General features: G+C 42.2%; 1 protein-coding gene across 1 annotated transcript in view; it reads left to right on the top strand.

Annotated features, from left to right (window-relative positions):
* The window catches only part of plxna4 (plexin A4), a 205,782-nt gene extending 185,843 nt beyond the window's left edge, over positions 1–19,939 (top strand). The window contains exons 26-32 of the mRNA XM_031858799.1: positions 1,497–1,600; positions 4,432–4,531; positions 6,613–6,803; positions 10,487–10,656; positions 14,717–14,929; positions 17,166–17,316; positions 17,879–19,939. Coding sequence (XP_031714659.1) covers positions 1,497–1,600; positions 4,432–4,531; positions 6,613–6,803; positions 10,487–10,656; positions 14,717–14,929; positions 17,166–17,316; positions 17,879–17,974 — 1,025 coding nt within the window. The 3' untranslated portion in view covers positions 17,975–19,939. The remainder of the gene's footprint in view (positions 1–1,496; positions 1,601–4,431; positions 4,532–6,612; positions 6,804–10,486; positions 10,657–14,716; positions 14,930–17,165; positions 17,317–17,878) is intronic.
* Positions 19,940–20,484: the final 545 nt, after the last annotated feature.

Here is a 20,484-nt window from a genome sequence, read left to right as displayed (position 1 = left end):
GTGTGTGTGTGTGTGTGTGTGTGTGTGTGTGTGTGTGTGTGTGTGTGCGTGTGTGTGTGCGTGTGTGTGTGTGTGTGCGTCTTTTTTTCCTTATGTGTGTCATGCATCTCTGTGGAGTACAACAGTCACCTTCAGCCTTTCTCTTCGCCTCAGCATCCATACACTCCCCAACGCCCTTATCTCTTTAGCTGTGTGTGAGTCTGGAATGCAAGTCCACACACACACGCATACACACTGTTCTTCTCCCACTGAGCAGCGACCACTGGATTTGGGAATCAGAGTAATCTCAGTTTGCTCTGGTTTCGCACCAAGTTTATTCTTTTATTTATTCCTTTCCTTTCCCTCATTTCTTCATGTGTTTATCGAGCCTCGACTGGAGACGGGCGCTCATTTGCATCTTTATGGGAAGATCTACTGTATGGACAAAAACAACAGGAGAATCTTTATTTCCTGCAGATTTTTTTTCAGACGCTAAGACAATTCTGGTCAATCCTCCAAAGACGGGCCTCATCACGCGCCACAGTGATTGCCGCTTTGTTTTGCCGTTTGTGATCAGAATAGGAGATGACGGTGGTCGACACAAGTGGGAAGCAGAGCAAGGAGCACAGACACAATAACGTATTCAGAAACCCCTTGATGTCTGCAAAAAGTATAGAGGAATCATCTGCTTGTTTGTTTTTGAGATGGTTTTCCTTTTTCACTTATGATAATGTCGCTGGGGTATTGTTTCTTGCAAAGCTTTTGTTTTCTGCTGAGGTTGCATAGATGTGGAGAAGCCTGGTGTCTACGTTCTGTAGATGTAATGTCATGTAAATGCCATCCTGTTTTTTCAATGAAAGACACTTGTCATGTGCACTGAAAGTTGCTTGTTGAAAAGTGTGTAAATGACGTACTCTGCAGTCTGTCTGCAGCCTTCTGGTTCTCCATATACTGTTGCCGTGGATATGAGCCTGGTGTGCTTCTTACCAAAGCTCCCAGCAATAACAATAAGAGCAGCGAGGCTCTGTCTGTCTTGCACGTGGGTTTCTCTTGATGTTTATCTTTTCACCTAAGGTTAGAATTACAAAATAATATATATTTTTTATCCTGGGGTGAATGATTGCTACACATACAGCCAGTATACATGATATGAACAGATCAAATCAGGCACAAGATAAAGATGCAAACAATGCAGATTCGTGCTATCAGAACTTTCCAACCTGTTCTGACTCCCACTTACACAATATAATTTGTTTTACAATGTAACATATTGATTGTCACTGATATCATACCCGTAGGATTTAGAACCAACTGTTTATCTTTTGTAATTGTTGTTGTGGTTAAAAACACAACTGTCACCAAAAGCAGAAAATGCATATCGGCACAAAAAAGCAGATTTTGAGATATCTTATCTTTGCGAAACAAGTAAGAGTGAAAAGTAAATATTTTCAAAGCAGGAGTGTTGTGTGAAGAAAGCTGGAGATATCCTGATCTTTTTCTTCCCCTTGCAATTGCAGAATGGCGTCAGGGTCGAGGACAGCGCTTGATCCTGCAGGATGAAGACGTCACCACTAAGATCGAAGGGGACTGGAAGAGACTGAACATGTTGTACCATTACCAGGTATGCTTGTGACTGTATCTTCTAAAATGTGAAACCTGCATTCAAATGAAAATAACCAGAATATTTCAACTCCTAAAGAACTTGAGTCACTGGAGTTTGAGAAATACAAAGGGTTTGTAAACTTTTAGATCTCACAGAGAAAGGAGTAAAAGAAAGTAAAAGATGTTTATCTGCAGAGATTTAGCGTATTCTGAAGCTTGTGTTGGAAAGATTACATCTGTTATTTGAAGGCATTCACATCTTCCCTTCAGGGGTACAGTTTTTTCATCCCATTCTCACAGCAAACGTACACAAACACAATTTTTCTGACGGCATTAAGAAAACAAATACCAAGCACAAAGGCCTGGTATTCAAACCTGAAAGCCTGCTATTTATTTGAACATTTCCTGCTCACCACCCATCATCCCTCTATCTATAGTATTTCTCGCCGTCTCTGATGCCCTTTTAACTCCCCTCCACCTTTTCCTCTAAAGCTGTGTGACCTGATGATCTGCACTAAGCTCCAAAACTATCTAATGGACAATTCAGTCAAAGAACTTTTCCAGCCATTTAGTTCTGCGAGTCCTCAGCTGACAGGGACACCCCTCACACACACACACACACATACACACACACACACACCACAACCACAACTTATCTGTCAGGTGAAGGAGAATGAGGCAGGGCCAGGTAGGGAAGTGACCAACAACAGTGGCACTTGGAGGTAATCCCTTGTGTGTGTGGAGAGTGCTTGAGATAAGATCTGATGCCGGCCAAGTGTCGTCTTCCTTCTGAAACGGATTAGTGTTGGCATAGATTTCACGTGCAGAATAGACCGTCACAGACATACACAAGGTACTACATGCACGCATATGCACAGTTAATAGCAAAGGTAAGGGATGTACACATATATTAACAGGCAGTAACATGAAGACGTGCACAACATACAAAGGCAAGACAAACGTGCATCTGCAGGTGTTTTGTGCCTCATCAGTAGCAGCTGTCCATTCAGCCAACCAGAATGAGACTGGATGGAAAAACAGGCTTGCTTTGTCAACACGGTGTTATAATAATTGGAGCAGCTAAGCAAGCAGCTACTGTCCATTCCAAGTGCAGTTTGCGCGGTGCCTAAATTAAATGTCAGCATCAGCAAGTGTCAACAGGCTTGGAGTATGAGGCGCGGGTGGAATGGATTAGGGAGCTGATATGAATCCGAGATAAGATAATGAAGACAGAAGTTAATTCTTTTTTTCAGGCCAAGGAATAAGGGCACCTTATCCTTGGCAGACCAAAAAAAAAAAGGAAACACTCCCATCCACTTGAATATTGTCAGGAGGCTACGCAAAGAGGAAGGAATGGAGGGGAGGCCACAAACACATTCAGTTCAGTCAAGGACATCTGTGATTCCATTCATAGCATTTCTGCTCTTGTTTTAACTTTATTTCATTGAAATGTCTCATTTATAAATCACTTTATTGAAGATCCTCTCCTAATCAAATCCATTAATGCACTCAATTGAATGATGCCACTTCTGCCAACCCGGATGTGCTGCTACAGTTGGTCTTGCGATGCCCTCCAGACATGTTGTATACATATGGTTTGTCTTTTTAGAAGCTAATTTGACCAACCAGACACACTCAATAGAATCATGAGCTCCCTTCTTTCAAACTGATCTGGTTTGATCTGCTACTAGCATTACTCACCCACCCACTCTGCCTTCAGTCACAATGTGACAGTTTGCATCACAAACTTTGATTTCTTGTTAAGGGAAACATCACATAGTAGCTACAAGCAAACATTTGGCATTTGCCATATCAGATCGTTCTGAGACATTTCTCTCCCCCTCCTCTATTTCAGGTAACTCTGTTCCGCTTTCTGTCTTCATCCTCTCCTCCAAATGTTATTTCCCCAAATGCCACTCCTCCTTTTCATTGTGTTCCATTGTGCTTTGCTCGTTTTATATCCGTTCAACATATAAGAGCAGCAGTGATTAGGGAGCATGCTGAAGGAGAGTTGGGGGGGCTCCCCACAAAGGAATAACAAAATCTGCCCTGTGGGCCTCCTGCTTACAATAATATCAACATATTATGCATAAGGAGCAGATTGAGTGACTGGGTGACATAATGATACAATCTTAAAAAGGCCCCAGCTCGCACGCGCACACACACACACACACACACACACACACACACACACACACACACACACACACACACACGTATACGCACAAAAGGCCCCTGGTCCTTGTGCCCTGTCCCTGATCACTTCAATTAACCCCTGCTTACCCTCCAGCACGGGTAGCCAGATTATGCAGAACAGGGGTATACTGTGTGTGGTGGGGGGGGGCGGTACGGCTGGGACAGACTACATCCCAGTCGTGTTAATTGAAACCTGTATGGCTGATTGGGAAGGAGGAGCGCACGATAGACTCATTTCTCATTTACACACACTTATTTACACATAGACCAACACAGAGATACACACTGCTTGATTCTTCACACACACTCTCTCAAACTCACACACACACACACAACCCTAGAGGAAAGGTATTATTGAAAAGAGACTGTGGGATATCCCCTCTCGCACAGCCCTACTCACACATGCTCTACTAAACTCTCCCTCCCCCTGTCAGTCATATGTATGTGTGGGCTGAATAGAGCGCATAAGGGTAATACGATATTCTCTGTTTATCCACATGAAACCACAATAGATGGAGGGGGAATATAAAAAAGTACACCAACACAGTGATCTATGGGTTTTCTGATTGGTTGTGTTAGAAATCTGCACAACTGAAAAAAAACTCTTTTGTTTTGAAGAGTAATTTGCATAATATATGTCTGTCTGTTTTTCAGGTAACTGATAATGCAGTAATGGCCTTGGTTCCCAAGCAAGTTACAGCCTACAATTCAGTGAACAATTCCACTGTGTCTCGGACTTCTGCAAGTAAATATGGTAAGCCGACCTGCTTCTTCAAGTTTCAGTAGTATCTGTGTCAGAATAACATTTTCCCTACAGGATTAAAGACATGCACAATGGTAGAAACTACATGTATGATCCTTATATGCAAAAATACACGTAAATAATAATTTGAGCAATTTAAGTCAAACAAATGACAATATAAATCTGAAATGTGAGTCTATAAAATACATAATTAGAGAAAGTAAGGGTGTGGGGGGATAGACAGGTGAAATATGTGTGATCCTGCAGCAGTGGATGCTCCCACATGTTGGTAGACATCTGGTGACAAGCATCCAAAGGACCCTGCATGACAACACTGATGGACATAGAAAGACGAGACACAATTTGAAGGGATTTCTAAAACATAACAGGAGACCAAATAGACTTTTCATCTCTTGTTCTGGCCTCTTGAGACTCCAAAGTGTGTCCTCTCATCCTTTCGTGTGCCAGTGTTTTTTTTTCTGCCTGTCCGTCTGCTCCACGTCTCCTTGAACCTGAGAAACCATCAAGTTAGTTGCTGATCAAAGGGGCCAGCCTCACTGGCCACAAACACTTCAGACACATCAAATGTGGTGCCACATTATTAGCATGGCCTCATCTCCATACGGCCTCACCTCACTTCTCCGGCTCCAAATTAGACCAGATAGGAGAAGGTGAGCAGCGCAACAGAAAAGGGAAGTAGGAGGCCAGGAATATCTCTTTTTTTTTTAAGGGATTGACTTCAAACGCAGGTGTGATCCACTTAACAACTGGTGTGGTACTTGAGAGTGACTTTCAACTCTCCATGAGTACAATGGCCAGATAGTGAAGAAAGAGACAAGGCTGAATTTAATAGAGCAACTGAAGAGGGGGAGGGAGAGCGGCGCAGGAGAGAAAGTTGTGCAAAAAGGTACAGTGATTAAGACAGACACTGTGTAACATGTTGAGTCCGACAGAGAAAGGAGAAACTTCTGTGTCACTCTCTCGCCTAAAACTAGTTCAGAACGCAGCAGCTATAGGCTTCTCACAAACGACATCACGTCACCCCAGTCCTGGCTCCGTGTTCGCTTTAGAATACGAAAGAGAACAAGACTCTGCATCACCCTCAGCTTCGTAACTTCTAGAATAAATCATTAACACAAAATGAATGCACTAACCACTCTATACCTTTCTATACAAAACCAGCACACATCTTCTTTCACCCGCACAACCCCAAAAACAGCACAGTTAGAGTCACACATGTCCAGTGTCCCAGAAAAAATAGAAGTAATACAAGTCCTGCAAAGAATACCTGACACAGGTCTTATAACAAAGCTAGAGTTAAATATTGCATTTCCAGTTGATCAAACTGTTATTACATTTGAGCACACACACACACACACACACACATTCTCTGTCTCCGACAGTCTCTTTTATTCTGCTCTGTCTCCCCCCGTACACTCCTCCCGCTTTCCTCTCCGGTCAGATTGATTTCTGTCACGGTTTTTTTTTGCTTCTCTCTCTAAACCGCACCCACTGATCAATTTATTTCACACTGTGTCAACATTCATTGAGCCATGTGTTTGGAAATGTCATCGCCACCCCGGCCAATGGGTGGGCCATACATATTTCATCTCGTCTGACACATGTTCGATTTTGTGTCATCCGTCGATGCCATGTCTTATACCGTGAAGCTATGAAAAATTAAGCATGCACACTGTCTAAAAGTTTCATATCCAATCTCCCAGACCTTTAAATTGAATGCCACGAGCCAAAAAATGGTACTCTGTTGCTGACATGTAGTTATGCCTTTCCATGCCTCTTTGGTGAAGCAACAGATTTCTTTAGATCTGTTGTTTTTTACTTTTCTGTTTTGTGCTGCCAAAGCCTGATTGTATTTTTTAGCTTTCTTTACTTCTTGTTTATCTCACACTCTGCCCTTATTAAGCTTTAAATGTGTCTTGTGTCTACTCTGTGATGATGTGTTCAGCATATAGTTTACAGATCTTTATTGGTGTACATAAATACATAAAAAAAGAAAACCACTGATTAGACATTGTGTTTTTCTGATCAGTTACATCAGTACTACATTAACTAATGCATGCTGTTGTTCACAGAGAACATGATCAAGTACACTGGAAGCCCCGACAGCCTGCGTTCCCGTACTCCTATGATCACTCCTGACTTGGAGAGTGGGGTCAAGGTTTGGCACCTGGTGAAGAACCATGAGCACGGAGACCAGAAGGAGGGCGACCGCGGCAGCAAGATGGTCTCTGAGATCTACCTGACTCGACTTTTGGCTACCAAGGTGAGCTATTTGTGTTTTAGAAAATGTCTCATGATGTTGTAATGCTCGTGCTACAGTCACTCCTTATTTGGATCTGTTACATTAAACAGGCCATATGATTTAAAAGAAAAAAACTCTCCATCCCAACAGTTGCATTTTGAAGTACTGTATGTGGGAATTATTGGTATTTTCTTGAAGAAGTTCAGCAGGTGAAAGGCTAAAAGGTGACTATAACCTTCACCCTGTGTTACCATGACTCAGAAACCCCTTATTTATTGAAATATTCATATTTACTTTGGATGAGTCATCTCAGTGGGTGAGATTATTCAAATGTATTCCTCTCTCCCCTCAAGTGAGAAAGAGAAAATAGATATTTTTGTTTGTTTTCTTTTTTTCATCGCTGTTGTGTTGACGCGGCAGCATATCAAAAAAGGGTGAAGAAGACGAGATCCATGAAGCTAGCGAAGGAGTTTCTGTAACACAAAAAAATGATCAGGCAAAAATAGAAATAGCTATAAAATGAGTCTCTTTGAATGTGCCGTCCAACAAAGGCCTCCAGAAAAAAAAGCAGTTAATTTGGTTCGGAGGGAAATGTGACTTTGATCTAACAGCTGAATGCAAATTGCCAAGCCACTCCTAAATCACCTTATCCCTCTTTTTTCCATCAAGACGTCCTTTTTGTTAGGCACAGACAGAGGCGTAGAGAGACGGTAAAACACAAAGAAAGGCTGCAAACTGAAAATGTTCACATTGTAATGTATAAATTCAAGAACATTTCAGTTTGTTTTTGATCCTCTGCCTGCCTTTGTTTAGCAGTTCACAGAGAGAACATCAAGTCAGTTCAGTGTATTCTAAATTCACAGGAGTCTGAAATGCAGTGTCTCACACACATAGTAAACAAGCATAAAAGAAATCTTAAATTAGTATAGCCTGTTTAGCAGACCACATAAAGCTCATTTGTCATATAGGTATATAGGTTCATAAACAACTTTAATCAGAGAGACATGTTTGGCAAGTCTAAGTTATCTTTGAATTAGTACCTTCAGAGAATATGCAAACAAGTTCAAATTGTTTTGTTTGTTTCCCTATTCCCTCTCAAAACAGAATCTTTATGGAAACCTTGAACTTCAATTATAAGGGGAAGAATTTATTACATATATATTTTTTTAAAGGTACATAGTCTTCATTTAAGAAAAATACTCCATCCGCAGCACCACGTGGATCCAGTTAAATGTTACTGAACATGGGAAGAACTGTAGTGAACCACAGACATCCCAGGCAATGTGACGAACAGCTAAACAGTTCCTCTGTCTAGACTATGACTGTGGAGATGTGTGGGCAGATAAGCAAAGTCAGGTAATCAATTAAAGCAGATGACTGAGACCGTGATAACAACAGGGCAAGAGGGGTATGGTAGTGTCTGCGAAACAGGACATGATGAGCAAATTATAAAATGAATAAACAAATTGGAGACTGCAAATGTGGAGGCAGGGGCAGCTGTCACCATGACACATACCGTATAGTCCTCCACACACATGTGGACGTGGCCTCTCGGCCTCCGTGAGCCGCTCTATTTCCCTGCCATTATCCCATTCCAGAATGCAGGAAGGTGGTTTCTGACTGCAGACAGCACATCAACTTTCCAGATGGATTGTTTTTGTGAAATAACCAGTTTATCTTGGCCGGCCATCTCTCTTGGTGAGAAATGATTGGGCAGGCAGGCAGCGTAATTGACTGCATTTGGCTTTCACCTTGCCAATAAATACCTCTCCCAGGCAACGCCGCTGACGTCTCTCATATTAGCTCCATCAGTGTCACTCTGACTGAGTGTGGGTACAGGGCGTGTTCATGTGTGTGGAGGGGGCACTGGGAAGGATTGCATGGTTTTCCTCACTTATACACTCAAGTGTGTGTGTGTGTGAGTGTGTGTCCATCTCTCCCTCATTTGTCCCCTTCTTCATCTCTCTATTTCCGTTTCAGCACTATCCTCAACATTCTGATTGTTAGCTTTCCTCCCGTTTTAATGTGGAGGCAGATGGCATCAAAACATCCCGATGACACATTGTGTTTAGAGTGCGGTCTAATGACAGGGTAGATGGTTGTGGGGGGGGGGTGGAGAGTGTGTTGGCAGCTTCAGCTCCACCGAGGAACAAGAGAACCCTGTGATGATGACGACGGTGTTGATGCATCGAAGTCCCCGAGGCACGCATACAGGTTTTGGTAGCTACACGCACATAATGCATGCACAGAAAACGTTAGGTTTCCCCTCGCCGACTAATACAGTCTGTCACTTGGAAGGAATGCGGGCATGATATAGAGATGTGTAATTCCATCTTCATAGAAAAACGATAAGCTGTCGGGAATGTGGGCCACATTAGAATTATAGCAGTGATTGTCGGACTAACAGGATTCTCTCTTCCCACTCTCCTCTACCTCTCTTGACTCCCTGATTCGGTCACCCATTCCAACCCAAATTGGATTTTTATTTGCCAGTGCCTGTACACACCTCATCTGCCACACTCAATGGCTTCTTTTTCTGATAGGAAACCTCTGTCGTTTCATTTCCACCTCTCGCTCTCGCCTTTTCCCGTGCATCCCATCAGCTCATTCTTTACAAGAGGATTAGATTCTCTCACTCTGTCTCTCCTCTCTCTTCTCCTCCTCCTCCTTAAAGTCGCCAACATTAAATCAAATTAGGGTCAATGGTGCAGTGTGGGAGCTAATCCGGCAGCACAAAGAGGCTTAGAAGATGTGCCTCCTGTTCCCAGATATTATTAAAATTCAGCTGTGAAATAACAATTTCCCCCATCAAAGCTGCAAGCAGATTTAGGGGCCAGGTCTGTTAGATAGTAGTCAGACACATAAACATCTGAGCTTGAGGACAAAGTGACATGCACGGCACAACAACTCTCACAGGAAAGAATATACGTTCAAACCAATCTGTCGACTTCAGGAATTGGTATGTTGCTAAATGTATTAGACGGTCTCATTCACCCATCCAATTTAAAATACATAATCATAACATACATTTTCATATTCCATATAAGATACCATTATTATCTCTGCCAGGAGAATCATGCAATTGCTTCTGTGTGCATGGTGGCAATCGAGAGTGAATCTGTGAGTGAATGAATGTGCACATTGGTGTCTGTCCATGGCTGATCTTGCGTTCTGATGCAGCAAACTGCATACTTTTTTTGCCACAGTTATGGCTGCATCCTCTTGTGGTTGCGTTGACTCACATTTTCTGAAAAAAAACTTCCATTGCCTGTTTTATACTTCTAATGACTTCCGACTGACTCCTCACTCACTACGCCCGTAACGCGGATCTCAGACACGGCCGTTTTAGACTTCTGCATCGATTAAAATGAGAGCGTGTCTGTTGTGTGACATGTGCAAGGGAAAACTACATCTGATAGACTTGTGGTGTAGACAGGGTGTTAGCCAATTGTGGGTTGTGTTCATTCAGTCAGATATTACAGCAGTGGTTTGTGGCAGTCAGAGATGACTGCACTCTATGGAGCGCACCTTTTTTAACTCCTGTGGAGCAGTGGAAACTAAAATGACAATAGAAATACCTTTCTAGAAGTTTCTAACACCTTTGAAAACTGCAATGGGTATTGGCTGTAACTAGCGATATAATTGAATGAAAAGAAACCTGGGTTAGGGTTTCATATAATCTGTTTTCCATCTCTCTTTTGCAGGGTACATTACAGAAGTTTGTGGACGACCTGTTTGAGACCATCTTCAGCACGGCCCATCGAGGCAGCGCCCTGCCACTGGCCATCAAATACATGTTTGACTTCTTGGATGAGCAGGCCGACAAACACAGCATCCATGACCCGCATGTCCGACACACATGGAAGAGCAACTGGTGAGTTGAGCAGTTCAAGCACCTGAATCTGCACATACCTTTAAACACAGAAACGTGCACACACATGTAGACGTAGTGGGCTCAGTTCAAGAACACTTGAGAAACTGGTGATGCAGTTCCTTGGATCTTTGACAGACACATTATTGATATATAGTCTTAATACACAAGTGGGGTGCCTTTGGCTCCATTCATGGCCTTTTCTTTCTGCACTGTTAGTTAATGCACTGTAGACACAATCAGTACATTTTGGCATATTTCACATAGCATTGCCCTGGTTTTGCCCTGTGTCAGTGCCAAGCTTCACCACACGCCTCTTCCCTTCCTAATATCCATTAACCACAGGGGCTTGTAATCTTCATTAAAGCCATCCACAAGGGGCTAATCCAATTGGCTGCCAAGACTCTCTATCTATTATTATAGGTAACTGGGCCAAAAATCGCCTGTCACTGTGAAAAGCCCCATAGTGACAAATGTACGCTCCCAGGTGAAGGAAGTACACCCCTAAATTAATATCTGCTGATTAATTTAGACCATACTGACCTCTGTGAGCCCACCTTAAGAGGTTGGTAGGGGTTAAATAACTAACAGTGCAACAGAATGCAGTGAGGAGAGAAATGAAATGGCGAAGAAAGGGAAGTGAACTCAGTGGGAGTTAAATGCGCACTAATATCTCATTAGCTTCCTGGCCTTTGCCAAAATCCCAGCATGCATCACTCAGCCCAAGGCTCAGGGGAACCATGGAGATGGGAGGATAGAATTGATGTGCATTAAGGGACAAAGGCTAAAGAAGGGGGAAAAATATTATTTACTTTATGCTATGGTCTTAATTTTCTTTTTCTGCGTCTGTTATTGGGCCATTTGGAGTTTGTGTTAAGTGTTTTCGGAGGGTGCAGCAGGTCGCTTTTACATTGGACTCTTAATGGAAAGGGCTCTCACTAGAAGGCTGTGAATGAATAGCAGTTTATCATCACACACCATCACAAAAAGTCACTTAGATTGCACACAACAGTTTGTGCTGATGCCACCATAGATATCTTCTCTGTGTGAGGTGTGCATATGCCTGTGTCTTTTCACGTCTTACTGTGTGTGCTTACCCGTAACCTTTAATCATCTCAAAAGGGAGTGCAATGTCCGCAACAACAAAAGCCTTCTTTTTTCTAATGGTAGAGAATAATAATGCCAGTATCCCTCCCATACTGGGCCCCCTGTCCCATTAAAACCTACCAGGCCCATTGTCATCACACACGCTATTAACTTCAACCCATCACTGCAGCCAGACCTATTCACCCGACTACTACCCCCATCAGAGCTCCACTGTACATCCTCTGATGCAGTCCTAATGCCAGATCATCTCTCAGCCTGTGGTGCCTCAAGGCCTAGATTGTTACAAGTTAGCTTCTTGTACCATCATATTATGTTTGTAAATGACCCACTAACCAACCATTAGTTTTTCAAAACTATCGTCAAAAGCTTTACTTTGCATAGCTGAGAATGGAACTAGACTGGGAACCTCATCAAGGTTTTAAAGTAAACTGTTATGCATATGTCAATTTTAATTGTGCAAGTAAAATTCAGTTAAAGTGCTATTTCTGCATTGTGTGACAGAGCTGTAATTTGTGTGTGTGTGTACAGTAAGTGTGTGGCTGCATGAGTCACTGGCTCCAAGAGCATCTCCAGATGGTATCTTTTGGATTAGTGGCAGCGTCTCCTCTCAGCCTCACTCTTCTGTATTTGGTGTTTGTGTCTCTGTCTGCAGTGTTTGTCATGTTGAGATGCAACAGACAGAATTTTAATTATTGTGCAAACCTGGCACACACCCTCATCTTCTCTGCATGCAGATAACTACCTATCCGCTGTCATACCACCATCCCAGCCCACTCTGACTGTTAATGGCATCCCTAGGACTTTTAGGGTTGAGTTAATTATCTGGAATCTGTAAAATGATATGGTGTGTAATTTACAGAAAGTTTCCAATCAGTTTAAGCTCTTTTTCTCCGGACACACAGCTTGCTCAGTGAGTGATCGGAACTTGCCATTCACATGAAATGTTTTGCCTTTTTGCCTACTCCAGTTGGAACAATGCCCAGTCGGGTCACCTTTGTAAAGCTGTTCATTCAAACCTTAGATCGCTGCATGAAAAAAGGTCAGGCTTGGTCAGTTCCCTGCCTGTGCTGTAATGCCAACATCTGTGACCCAAGCAACTTCATTAGGCTTGTCTACAGGAATGGGACAATATCCCACAACTGTGGATTCAGTGGCTCTGTGTGCAAACTGCAAGAGACATGCTACTGAAGGGAGACTTGTTGGTGTGGATGTACTTATGTGTTCCTTTCGTTGTTGTCATTTGTATAGTGCCTTTCAAAATGTTAAGAACTGACCTGATAAACAGTACATATGGTTTACAGTAGTGTGATTGTTTTTGCTGCCTGACGATTGAAAAGTTTTCTCAATACTGGTTGGTAAACTTTCCTTCTTGAAGAGATGAGGATTAACAGAGTTGATTTTAAATGGGCTTACACTCCGCATTAGTAATAAAATGAGTAGTTACCTCTTTGGAAAGGATAATGTACTCTGATTCATGAAAGAGATTTTCCGATACCAAACACCATTTAGTAAATAACGTTACTGTACAAACTGTTGCTATTATCAAATGCTTCTTGTTGGAGTAGTGGACAAACACTTATCTTAAGTCAGTTTGAATTCATAGCATTGTGTAGTCTTAAATTGATGGGCAGGGAAATAGTCCTTTATTAAATGGACTCCACCAGCATAACTCCTCTCGGATGAAAGATGCCCTTGATCTTGGCAGCTGATATTTAACCTAATCCCTGACCAAATGGACTGATTATATCCATCCATCAGCTTCTTAAAACTACTCGGCACAAGTTAACCGCTGACAAATTATGTGCTTTGACTATTTCCAACACCATAGGCACTGTGTAGATGTTATTATGGAGTCATGTGGGGAAGCTCATCATCGTAGTCTCCACTGCCCCATTTAAATAGAACATAGCTCAAAGCTCAGGGCAGCTGAGGCAGATTGACAACTATCAAGGCAGCACAGCAGTGGTGTTAATATCCCTTTGATCCCTGCACCTAATCCCACTAGATTCTTTGCTCAGATTAATTTTAAAATCTTAATGCGGAGTTTTCCTTTCTCTGAGTCCAAATCCTCTTTTGTTAGATTGCACATCTGAATGGCTTTGTGGGTGGTTGTGCAATGACAGATGCATTGTGGGATGATAGGGGAGCCCCGGTTGGATTTAAATGATTGCATTTCAGTTTGTATTGTTTTCTTTCCCCCTCATCCTTTGATATTGTGCCCCACAGAGACACGCCTATGCAGGTTAGACTGCAGTGTCCTTCCTGTTTGATTTTTGCCACGTTAGCTAAAAATGCGTAGCCAAGAGAATAGTAAAGAAATAGAGATCCAACTAGCTCAGCTCTTTCCTAATGCCACCTGAGCCCATTCACTGCAACACACAGATAAAGCTGGCCCTATATCTTTTCATTTTGGCAAAAACAAGCCCAGCAAATAAACAGACTTGTATATTTTTATTATTCTGGACAGGCACAAAATAGGACCCACTTGCACAAACAAGGCAATATGAACCGTGTCACTGTGCGGCCCCCAGCGACGACCCCTGGACACTGCTGGAAAAAAACAAGAGCCAGCCACCACCTGGTTTTAAAGATAAAGGCTTTATTGAACTGAACACACATCAAATAGAGCACATCAGCAACAACAGGGCTTGTATACTAGCTTTGCAAAGGGAATGATTCCTCGTTCCCCTTCTGGTGCATAATATGTTCATGTATATTGCCTGACTGGCTGTAGGAAATATGAAAATGGCATCAGAGCAGTTCAAATGGACACAGACTGTTTCACAAAAGGCTATTTGGGTGTTCTGTCACTGAGATGTAACTGAACAATATATGCAAAATAAATTTTAGCTGCAGCACACGTACATACATTATTGAAAAATGATGAAAAATAAAAGTATTAAACTTGTGTTATCGCAACTAAATTCCTTTGTTCTCTTTGTCCTTTTTCCTGCAGCCTACCTCTGCGTTTCTGGGTGAATGTGATCAAGAACCCCCAGTTTGTGTTTGACATACACAAGAGCAGCATCACAGATGCCTGTCTGTCTGTGGTGGCCCAGACCTTCATGGACTCCTGCTCCACCTCAGAACACCGCCTTGGGAAGGACTCACCCTCCAACAAGCTGCTTTATGCCAAGGACATTCCCAGCTACAAGAGCTGGGTGGAGAGGTGAGCTGTTGATAAATGTGCACAACAAACACTGGATGGATGAGGAGAGGAAGTGTGTGTGCGTGTGTGTGGGGTGGGCTTTTATTTGAGTGAAAACATCAGAAAGCCTACATTAGCCATGTTTCATTCCAACACACACACACACACACACACACACACACACACACACACACACACAATGCGACTGTAGCTCTGTGATCTATGGGCCATGAAACACAATCCAAATTACAACACAGTGAGAATGGATGGGAACGCCCAGGGCATGAGATCTACAGTATAGAGAAGTGCAAAAGTGTGTTTGTGTGGAAAGAGAGAGTAAGAGAGAAATCATTTTTAAGAATAGCAGGCAGTAGAAGCTGGTAATTTGTTAAAATGAGATTTTTATTTAATGTATTTGTTAGCAGAGGAGTCAAAGAGGTCCTGAATAAAAGATGGGGTAGTCTGAAGCGGTTTAGACGAGAATATATGTGCGCTGCTTGAATGTGTGGAAGAAAATGGGGAGCTTCAGGCTCAGAACCACACTCATTAGTCCCATATGTGTCTGCAGTGTCCCATAAACACAAATAGGTGTGAGGGTCATCTGCTGATTCATGCATGGATGTGTTTGAATACTGTAAGCTGAGAAATGATCAGTGTGAACAGAGAATGCAGCAACTGCCACTGTAGGGGGCAGCACAAGCCGGAATTTTAGCCTGTACTCATGTATATAAATCATGCCTTCATTGCAAGTTTGGTGGAGCAATGCTGTCAGCAACACTGCGTTATTTAGTTGGAAAAGCCTCTGTAAAATAGTAGTGACTGAGTAAGGGTGCATCTAGAGCTGCTCCACTCTGCTGTCCAACAGTGATATTAAGTAAGATGTAAATGGCAGAATGCTGTAGCTATGAAAGAATACTTTTTAGTGCAGCATAATTGTAAAGATGGGACATCCTTACCTGGAGAGCATGCTGATGACAACCTGTGCCCCAGGAAGGAAATGTCTGCTGCTCATTCAGCACTTCTCTATCGGGACATGTAGACATTGAATTGTTCCTGTTCTGCAGTCAATCTACAAAATGCTCAACGACTAAATGATGCATATTTCGGGTTTGGAGGCAGTGCAATTGGGCAGTGCCATGATACCCCACAAAGCGTTTTACCTGCTACAGTATGTTATTAATATGCCTTAAAATATTGTCTTAATATATGCGATAAGAATGTCTCAAAAAAGTCACAGTATTTAATACAAATAATTGCCATAAATATGTGCTAATATAGCATGTCATAAAATAGTATAGTACAGTACCCCATGGAAATGCCTAAATAAAGTCATATGAAAGTGTGATAGTCTAGTATGCCATTAAATGCAACTGCATAGTATCCAATACAAATGTCACAGTAGTATGTCATAAAATATGAAAAAATGCCTGCGAAGTGAAGCTGGCAAGTGAAATATTGATACTTCATTTGAAGTGGGTGAGTTAATGGTCTCCAGACAATGATAGCATGGCCCTTATTGCAACTATGCAATAAAGACCTGACCACAGAATACTTCTGTTTTGATTCAAATTGAATATGTCCTGTCAGTCGCATAAGAGACAAACAACAAGCTTGTAGAAGGCATGCTGGGAAAAAAAAAAAAAGGTTGATTATCTTTAGCATTTTGATAAACACATCAAGTCTCGGCCTAATATTGGAACGGTCTTGAAAATAACCTCACACTACGCTTTCAAAGCATAGGATTTTAGTTTTGTTCTCTGCACAACAATCCCCTGCGAGGAGCTCCCTACAACTGCCCTCCAGCACTGGACAGGTGTTGATGTGTGGGACCTCTGTGCAAAGGCTATGAGTAATATCCACCTGCCCTTTTCCTTTGCTCAGTTTGCTCTGAAGACTTGCTCCCTGGCAAATCCATCTCTCCCTCACACATGCCCAGAATTATCCAGCCAAACACCAGGCCTGTCCTCGAGCAGCTACAGAACTGTAATATGTAAATAACCAGCTTTAATCAACATAGTTGATAGGGGCAACACAGCTGCTGTCGACACTGACTGATTACCCTTACCTCAATGCAGTGTGTGTGTGTATGTGTTCAAGGTTGAAATCTGAGGCCTGTTAGTGTCAACTATGACTTCATTTCAGTCATGTTCCTATGCTCCAAGGGAAACAGCAGCACTATCTGTATGTTACAGTATTTCCCAAATATAGTCCTAACAAGTGTTTGCTTTGTGTTATTCCTCCCTGTCTCTTTTAATAGGTACTATTCAGACATTAGTAAGATGCAAGCGATCAGCGACCAGGACATGAATGCCTACTTGGCAGAACAGTCAAGGATGCACATGAATGAGTTCAACTCCATGAGCTCTCTCAGTGAGATTTACTCTTATGTGGGGAAATACACTGAGGAGGTATGTAATACTGAGACGTGCACTTACTACACTTCAAGTCAACACTGTGTCATCATTATCTAAGATGTAGCCCATTGCATACATACTGATGTTATTGATCTTTAGTAAGCAGAGTTAAAGGAATATTCCACTGAAAAAGAGTGTTGAGGAACGGCAGCTGTTGTCATCTTAGACTTGCATCACTTATTATGGATTCCAAAATAATTGCCTTACCACCAACTTGTTGTTGCTCCATTTCCTGTAATGATTCAGCCCTACAAGTAGATGAGGAAAAATAGATGTTTTAATACTTTTTTGGTAACTGCCGTGTATCCAAGCTGACAACCTCCACAAGGAGGAAGCTACAATGTTTCCGTGGAGGATTCCTTTAACTGTTTTTAAAGTTTGCCGTTTTGTCAGTACGCACAGCAGTGATCCATGTCATCAAGATATTCCATTTACTAGAGTACATATTTTCTACAGCAGTATTTCCATAATGAAATATAAAACACATTGGAAAATCTTGAATAGTTATGACTTTTGGTGTCTAATGTCTGTGTTTACCTCACTGTCCTGCTGGTAGATTGTTTGTTCACTGGAGCAGGACGATGCAGCCCGGAAACAAAGGCTGGCCTTCAAGCTGGAGCAGGTGGTGGCCTTCATGAGTCTGGAGAGCTGAGGACCGCACTTCCCAGGGCGCACTGGGAAAAGACCCCATCAGAAACCGAGCCGTGCCTGAGCGAAGACCTGTCCCCATCTTTTTCATCATGTGACTTCCTCCCTCCGCCTTTCAAAGATGATGACTTCTTCCTTGACCTTTTTCTGCTTCCTCCTCCCCAAGAAATATTTTGTTTTCCTCATCCACTCTGCTGCATAGACTAGTTTACCTGAAGATATCTCAAGGGTGGTTTCGGGACTGAGGTCGGCATTTCCCACAGTGCAATGCGGGGGATCCCTCAGCGTCACCACAGAGAAAGCTTCAAGGGGTGATTGCTTGAAAGCTGGCCATATTGGCATACTTCAGTCCCCCTGCTGGAAGAAAAGAGGGGGAAAAACATTTTTATGTTGCCTTTAAGAATTTACACTGATAGGTAATTCTTTAAAAACCACAATGTTGGGTGTCCATTTTGTTGAGAACTTTTTTCAGAAGTAGGATAGTGAAAATAAAAACATCTCTAGAGTCCAGTTTATTGTAGTTCTATATTCAATGTACGGAATCAAGAGGAAACATCAAAAACGATGCCTGCAAGCCAAATGAACACCTCTGAAGAAAATTAATGCAAGGACGGGTTTGCCAAGTTTACACTGTACCTACAAGCGAAGCATACATATCTGCGAAATTTGGGGCGAGTCCAGGCAAAACCAGAATGTTCTTGTGCGCTCTCTCTCATTGTAGCTGGAGTTGTAATTAAGAAAATGACTGATGGGGGTAAAGGAAGAATTAGTGCTTCTCTGAACTTTTCCATTATTGAAACGTGACTGACACTAAAACTTTAAATACCAGAACATCCCCAAACTATATCCCCTTACAACATACGCACATTTTCCCTGCCCAGCATACATTTACTTCAAAGAAAATGCTCATGATTTCTGCTTTCATCTGGCTAATGCAAAATTAACCTATTAAACACAACCCTGGAGGTCCTGAGCCAAGATGGATCCTCTGTAAGAAGCACACAACCAACTCTGGACAACAGTGTTTTTGACTGCTAATCCAAACACCAGGAGCAGTCTTTCTCTGGCTCTAGCCACTTCCAATCTTGTGTCGCCACTGCGACAGTCTATAAAAGCACACATACACGCACAGATACACACACACACACACACACACAAAATCAGCAGCTGCACAAGATCCTGACTGCCCAGATATCTACGCCAACCCTGGAGGAGGTAACGGGAAAAGCTGACTGAAATGTACTGGGTAAGAAACTGCGTGAACATTTTAAATCAGAAGAATGATTCAATACAGATAGCCTGAGACGGCTCCCTAACGGGGCTCTGTTGTGAGAGTAGCACTTCTTTCCCAGGATGTTCTCATTTAAAGACTTTTGTGTGGAGAAATCAAACAAGATGGACTTAGTCGGTCAGCCAAAAAACCAAAGGAGCTTGAAATTTTCAAAATGGTCAAAAATGTATTTGTAAAGTGCCACTGAGGAACTGACGAAAAAGGACTAAGAAAAATACAACCACTTCTAGGACAAAAAAATATTGTGACTGAAACTTTACGTAACTTGTGATTTTTCTGACCTCAGTGTGTCGAGGTGAGAGGCTCTGTGGGCGAGGTGATCCGATCCTCCTTCCTCTTTCCATCGTCCCGGGTCTCTCCAGTTCTCGGCACACCGTTCACCCTCGTGTCCGGCTCCTGACTTACCAGTTTTCTTTTCTGTTTTGCACAAGCATTGGAGATGGTAGCTAGTTGCATACAGCAAAAACCTTAACTGTTGAGGCGCTCTTGTCTGTATTAGTGTAGTTGTCCTCAGTGGCGGCAGGGGGGGGCCTTCTCCAAGCCTCGAAAAAAAGAAGAAAAAAAAAAAATCGAATAAAGCAGAGCAGGAACAGAACAGGAAGTGAGCATCACGGCAGGATAAACAGAAAATGTTAGACATTAAAAGTAGATATGACTTGTTGGAGAGAGTAATTGAAAGAGAGATGATGGAGGCGCCCTCCGTACCTTTTGACCTCTGCCCTTTCTTTTGCCTTGACAACCGTGCCCCATGTGGTGATGTGAATGTGTGAAGACCGCCCTAGGTCCACCTTGGGTCCTTTATTGGCTTTTTAAGCGCATGTAAAACGTAAACAATTTAAGAAACTTATTTAAAAAAAAAGTGAAAAATAAGAAAATTAAGCCTTGCAATGATGATGTGGATGTGTTCTTTTATCTTTCTTTTGCTTGGAAGAATCAAGATGGAAAAAGTGGATTGTTCATGTAATAAAAACTATAACTTTCGTTTAAGGTGGAACCTTTATCCATTTCAACCCCTGATGCAGAACCTCATGCCCATAGTTTTTGTGAAGTTTTAGACGCTGAATAAAACAGATGATATATACCCTTGCATGTTGACCTATTTGGATGGTATTAAATAGAACTGTCTTGCTCAAAGATATTTATAAACTTCTACTACTACTTGGGACTTTAAAATAATTTACAATCAACTGTTAATTTTAAGATTATAGATCTCACGTAAAGAT

Source organism: Anarrhichthys ocellatus, unplaced genomic scaffold (assembly GCF_004355925.1).
Source record: "Anarrhichthys ocellatus isolate YVR2014 unplaced genomic scaffold, GSC_Weel_1.0 scaffold21, whole genome shotgun sequence".
Lineage (NCBI taxonomy): Eukaryota > Metazoa > Chordata > Actinopteri > Perciformes > Anarhichadidae > Anarrhichthys > Anarrhichthys ocellatus.
The sequence above is the reverse complement of the archived record's forward strand: the minus strand, read 5'-3'. Positions and strand labels throughout refer to the sequence as shown.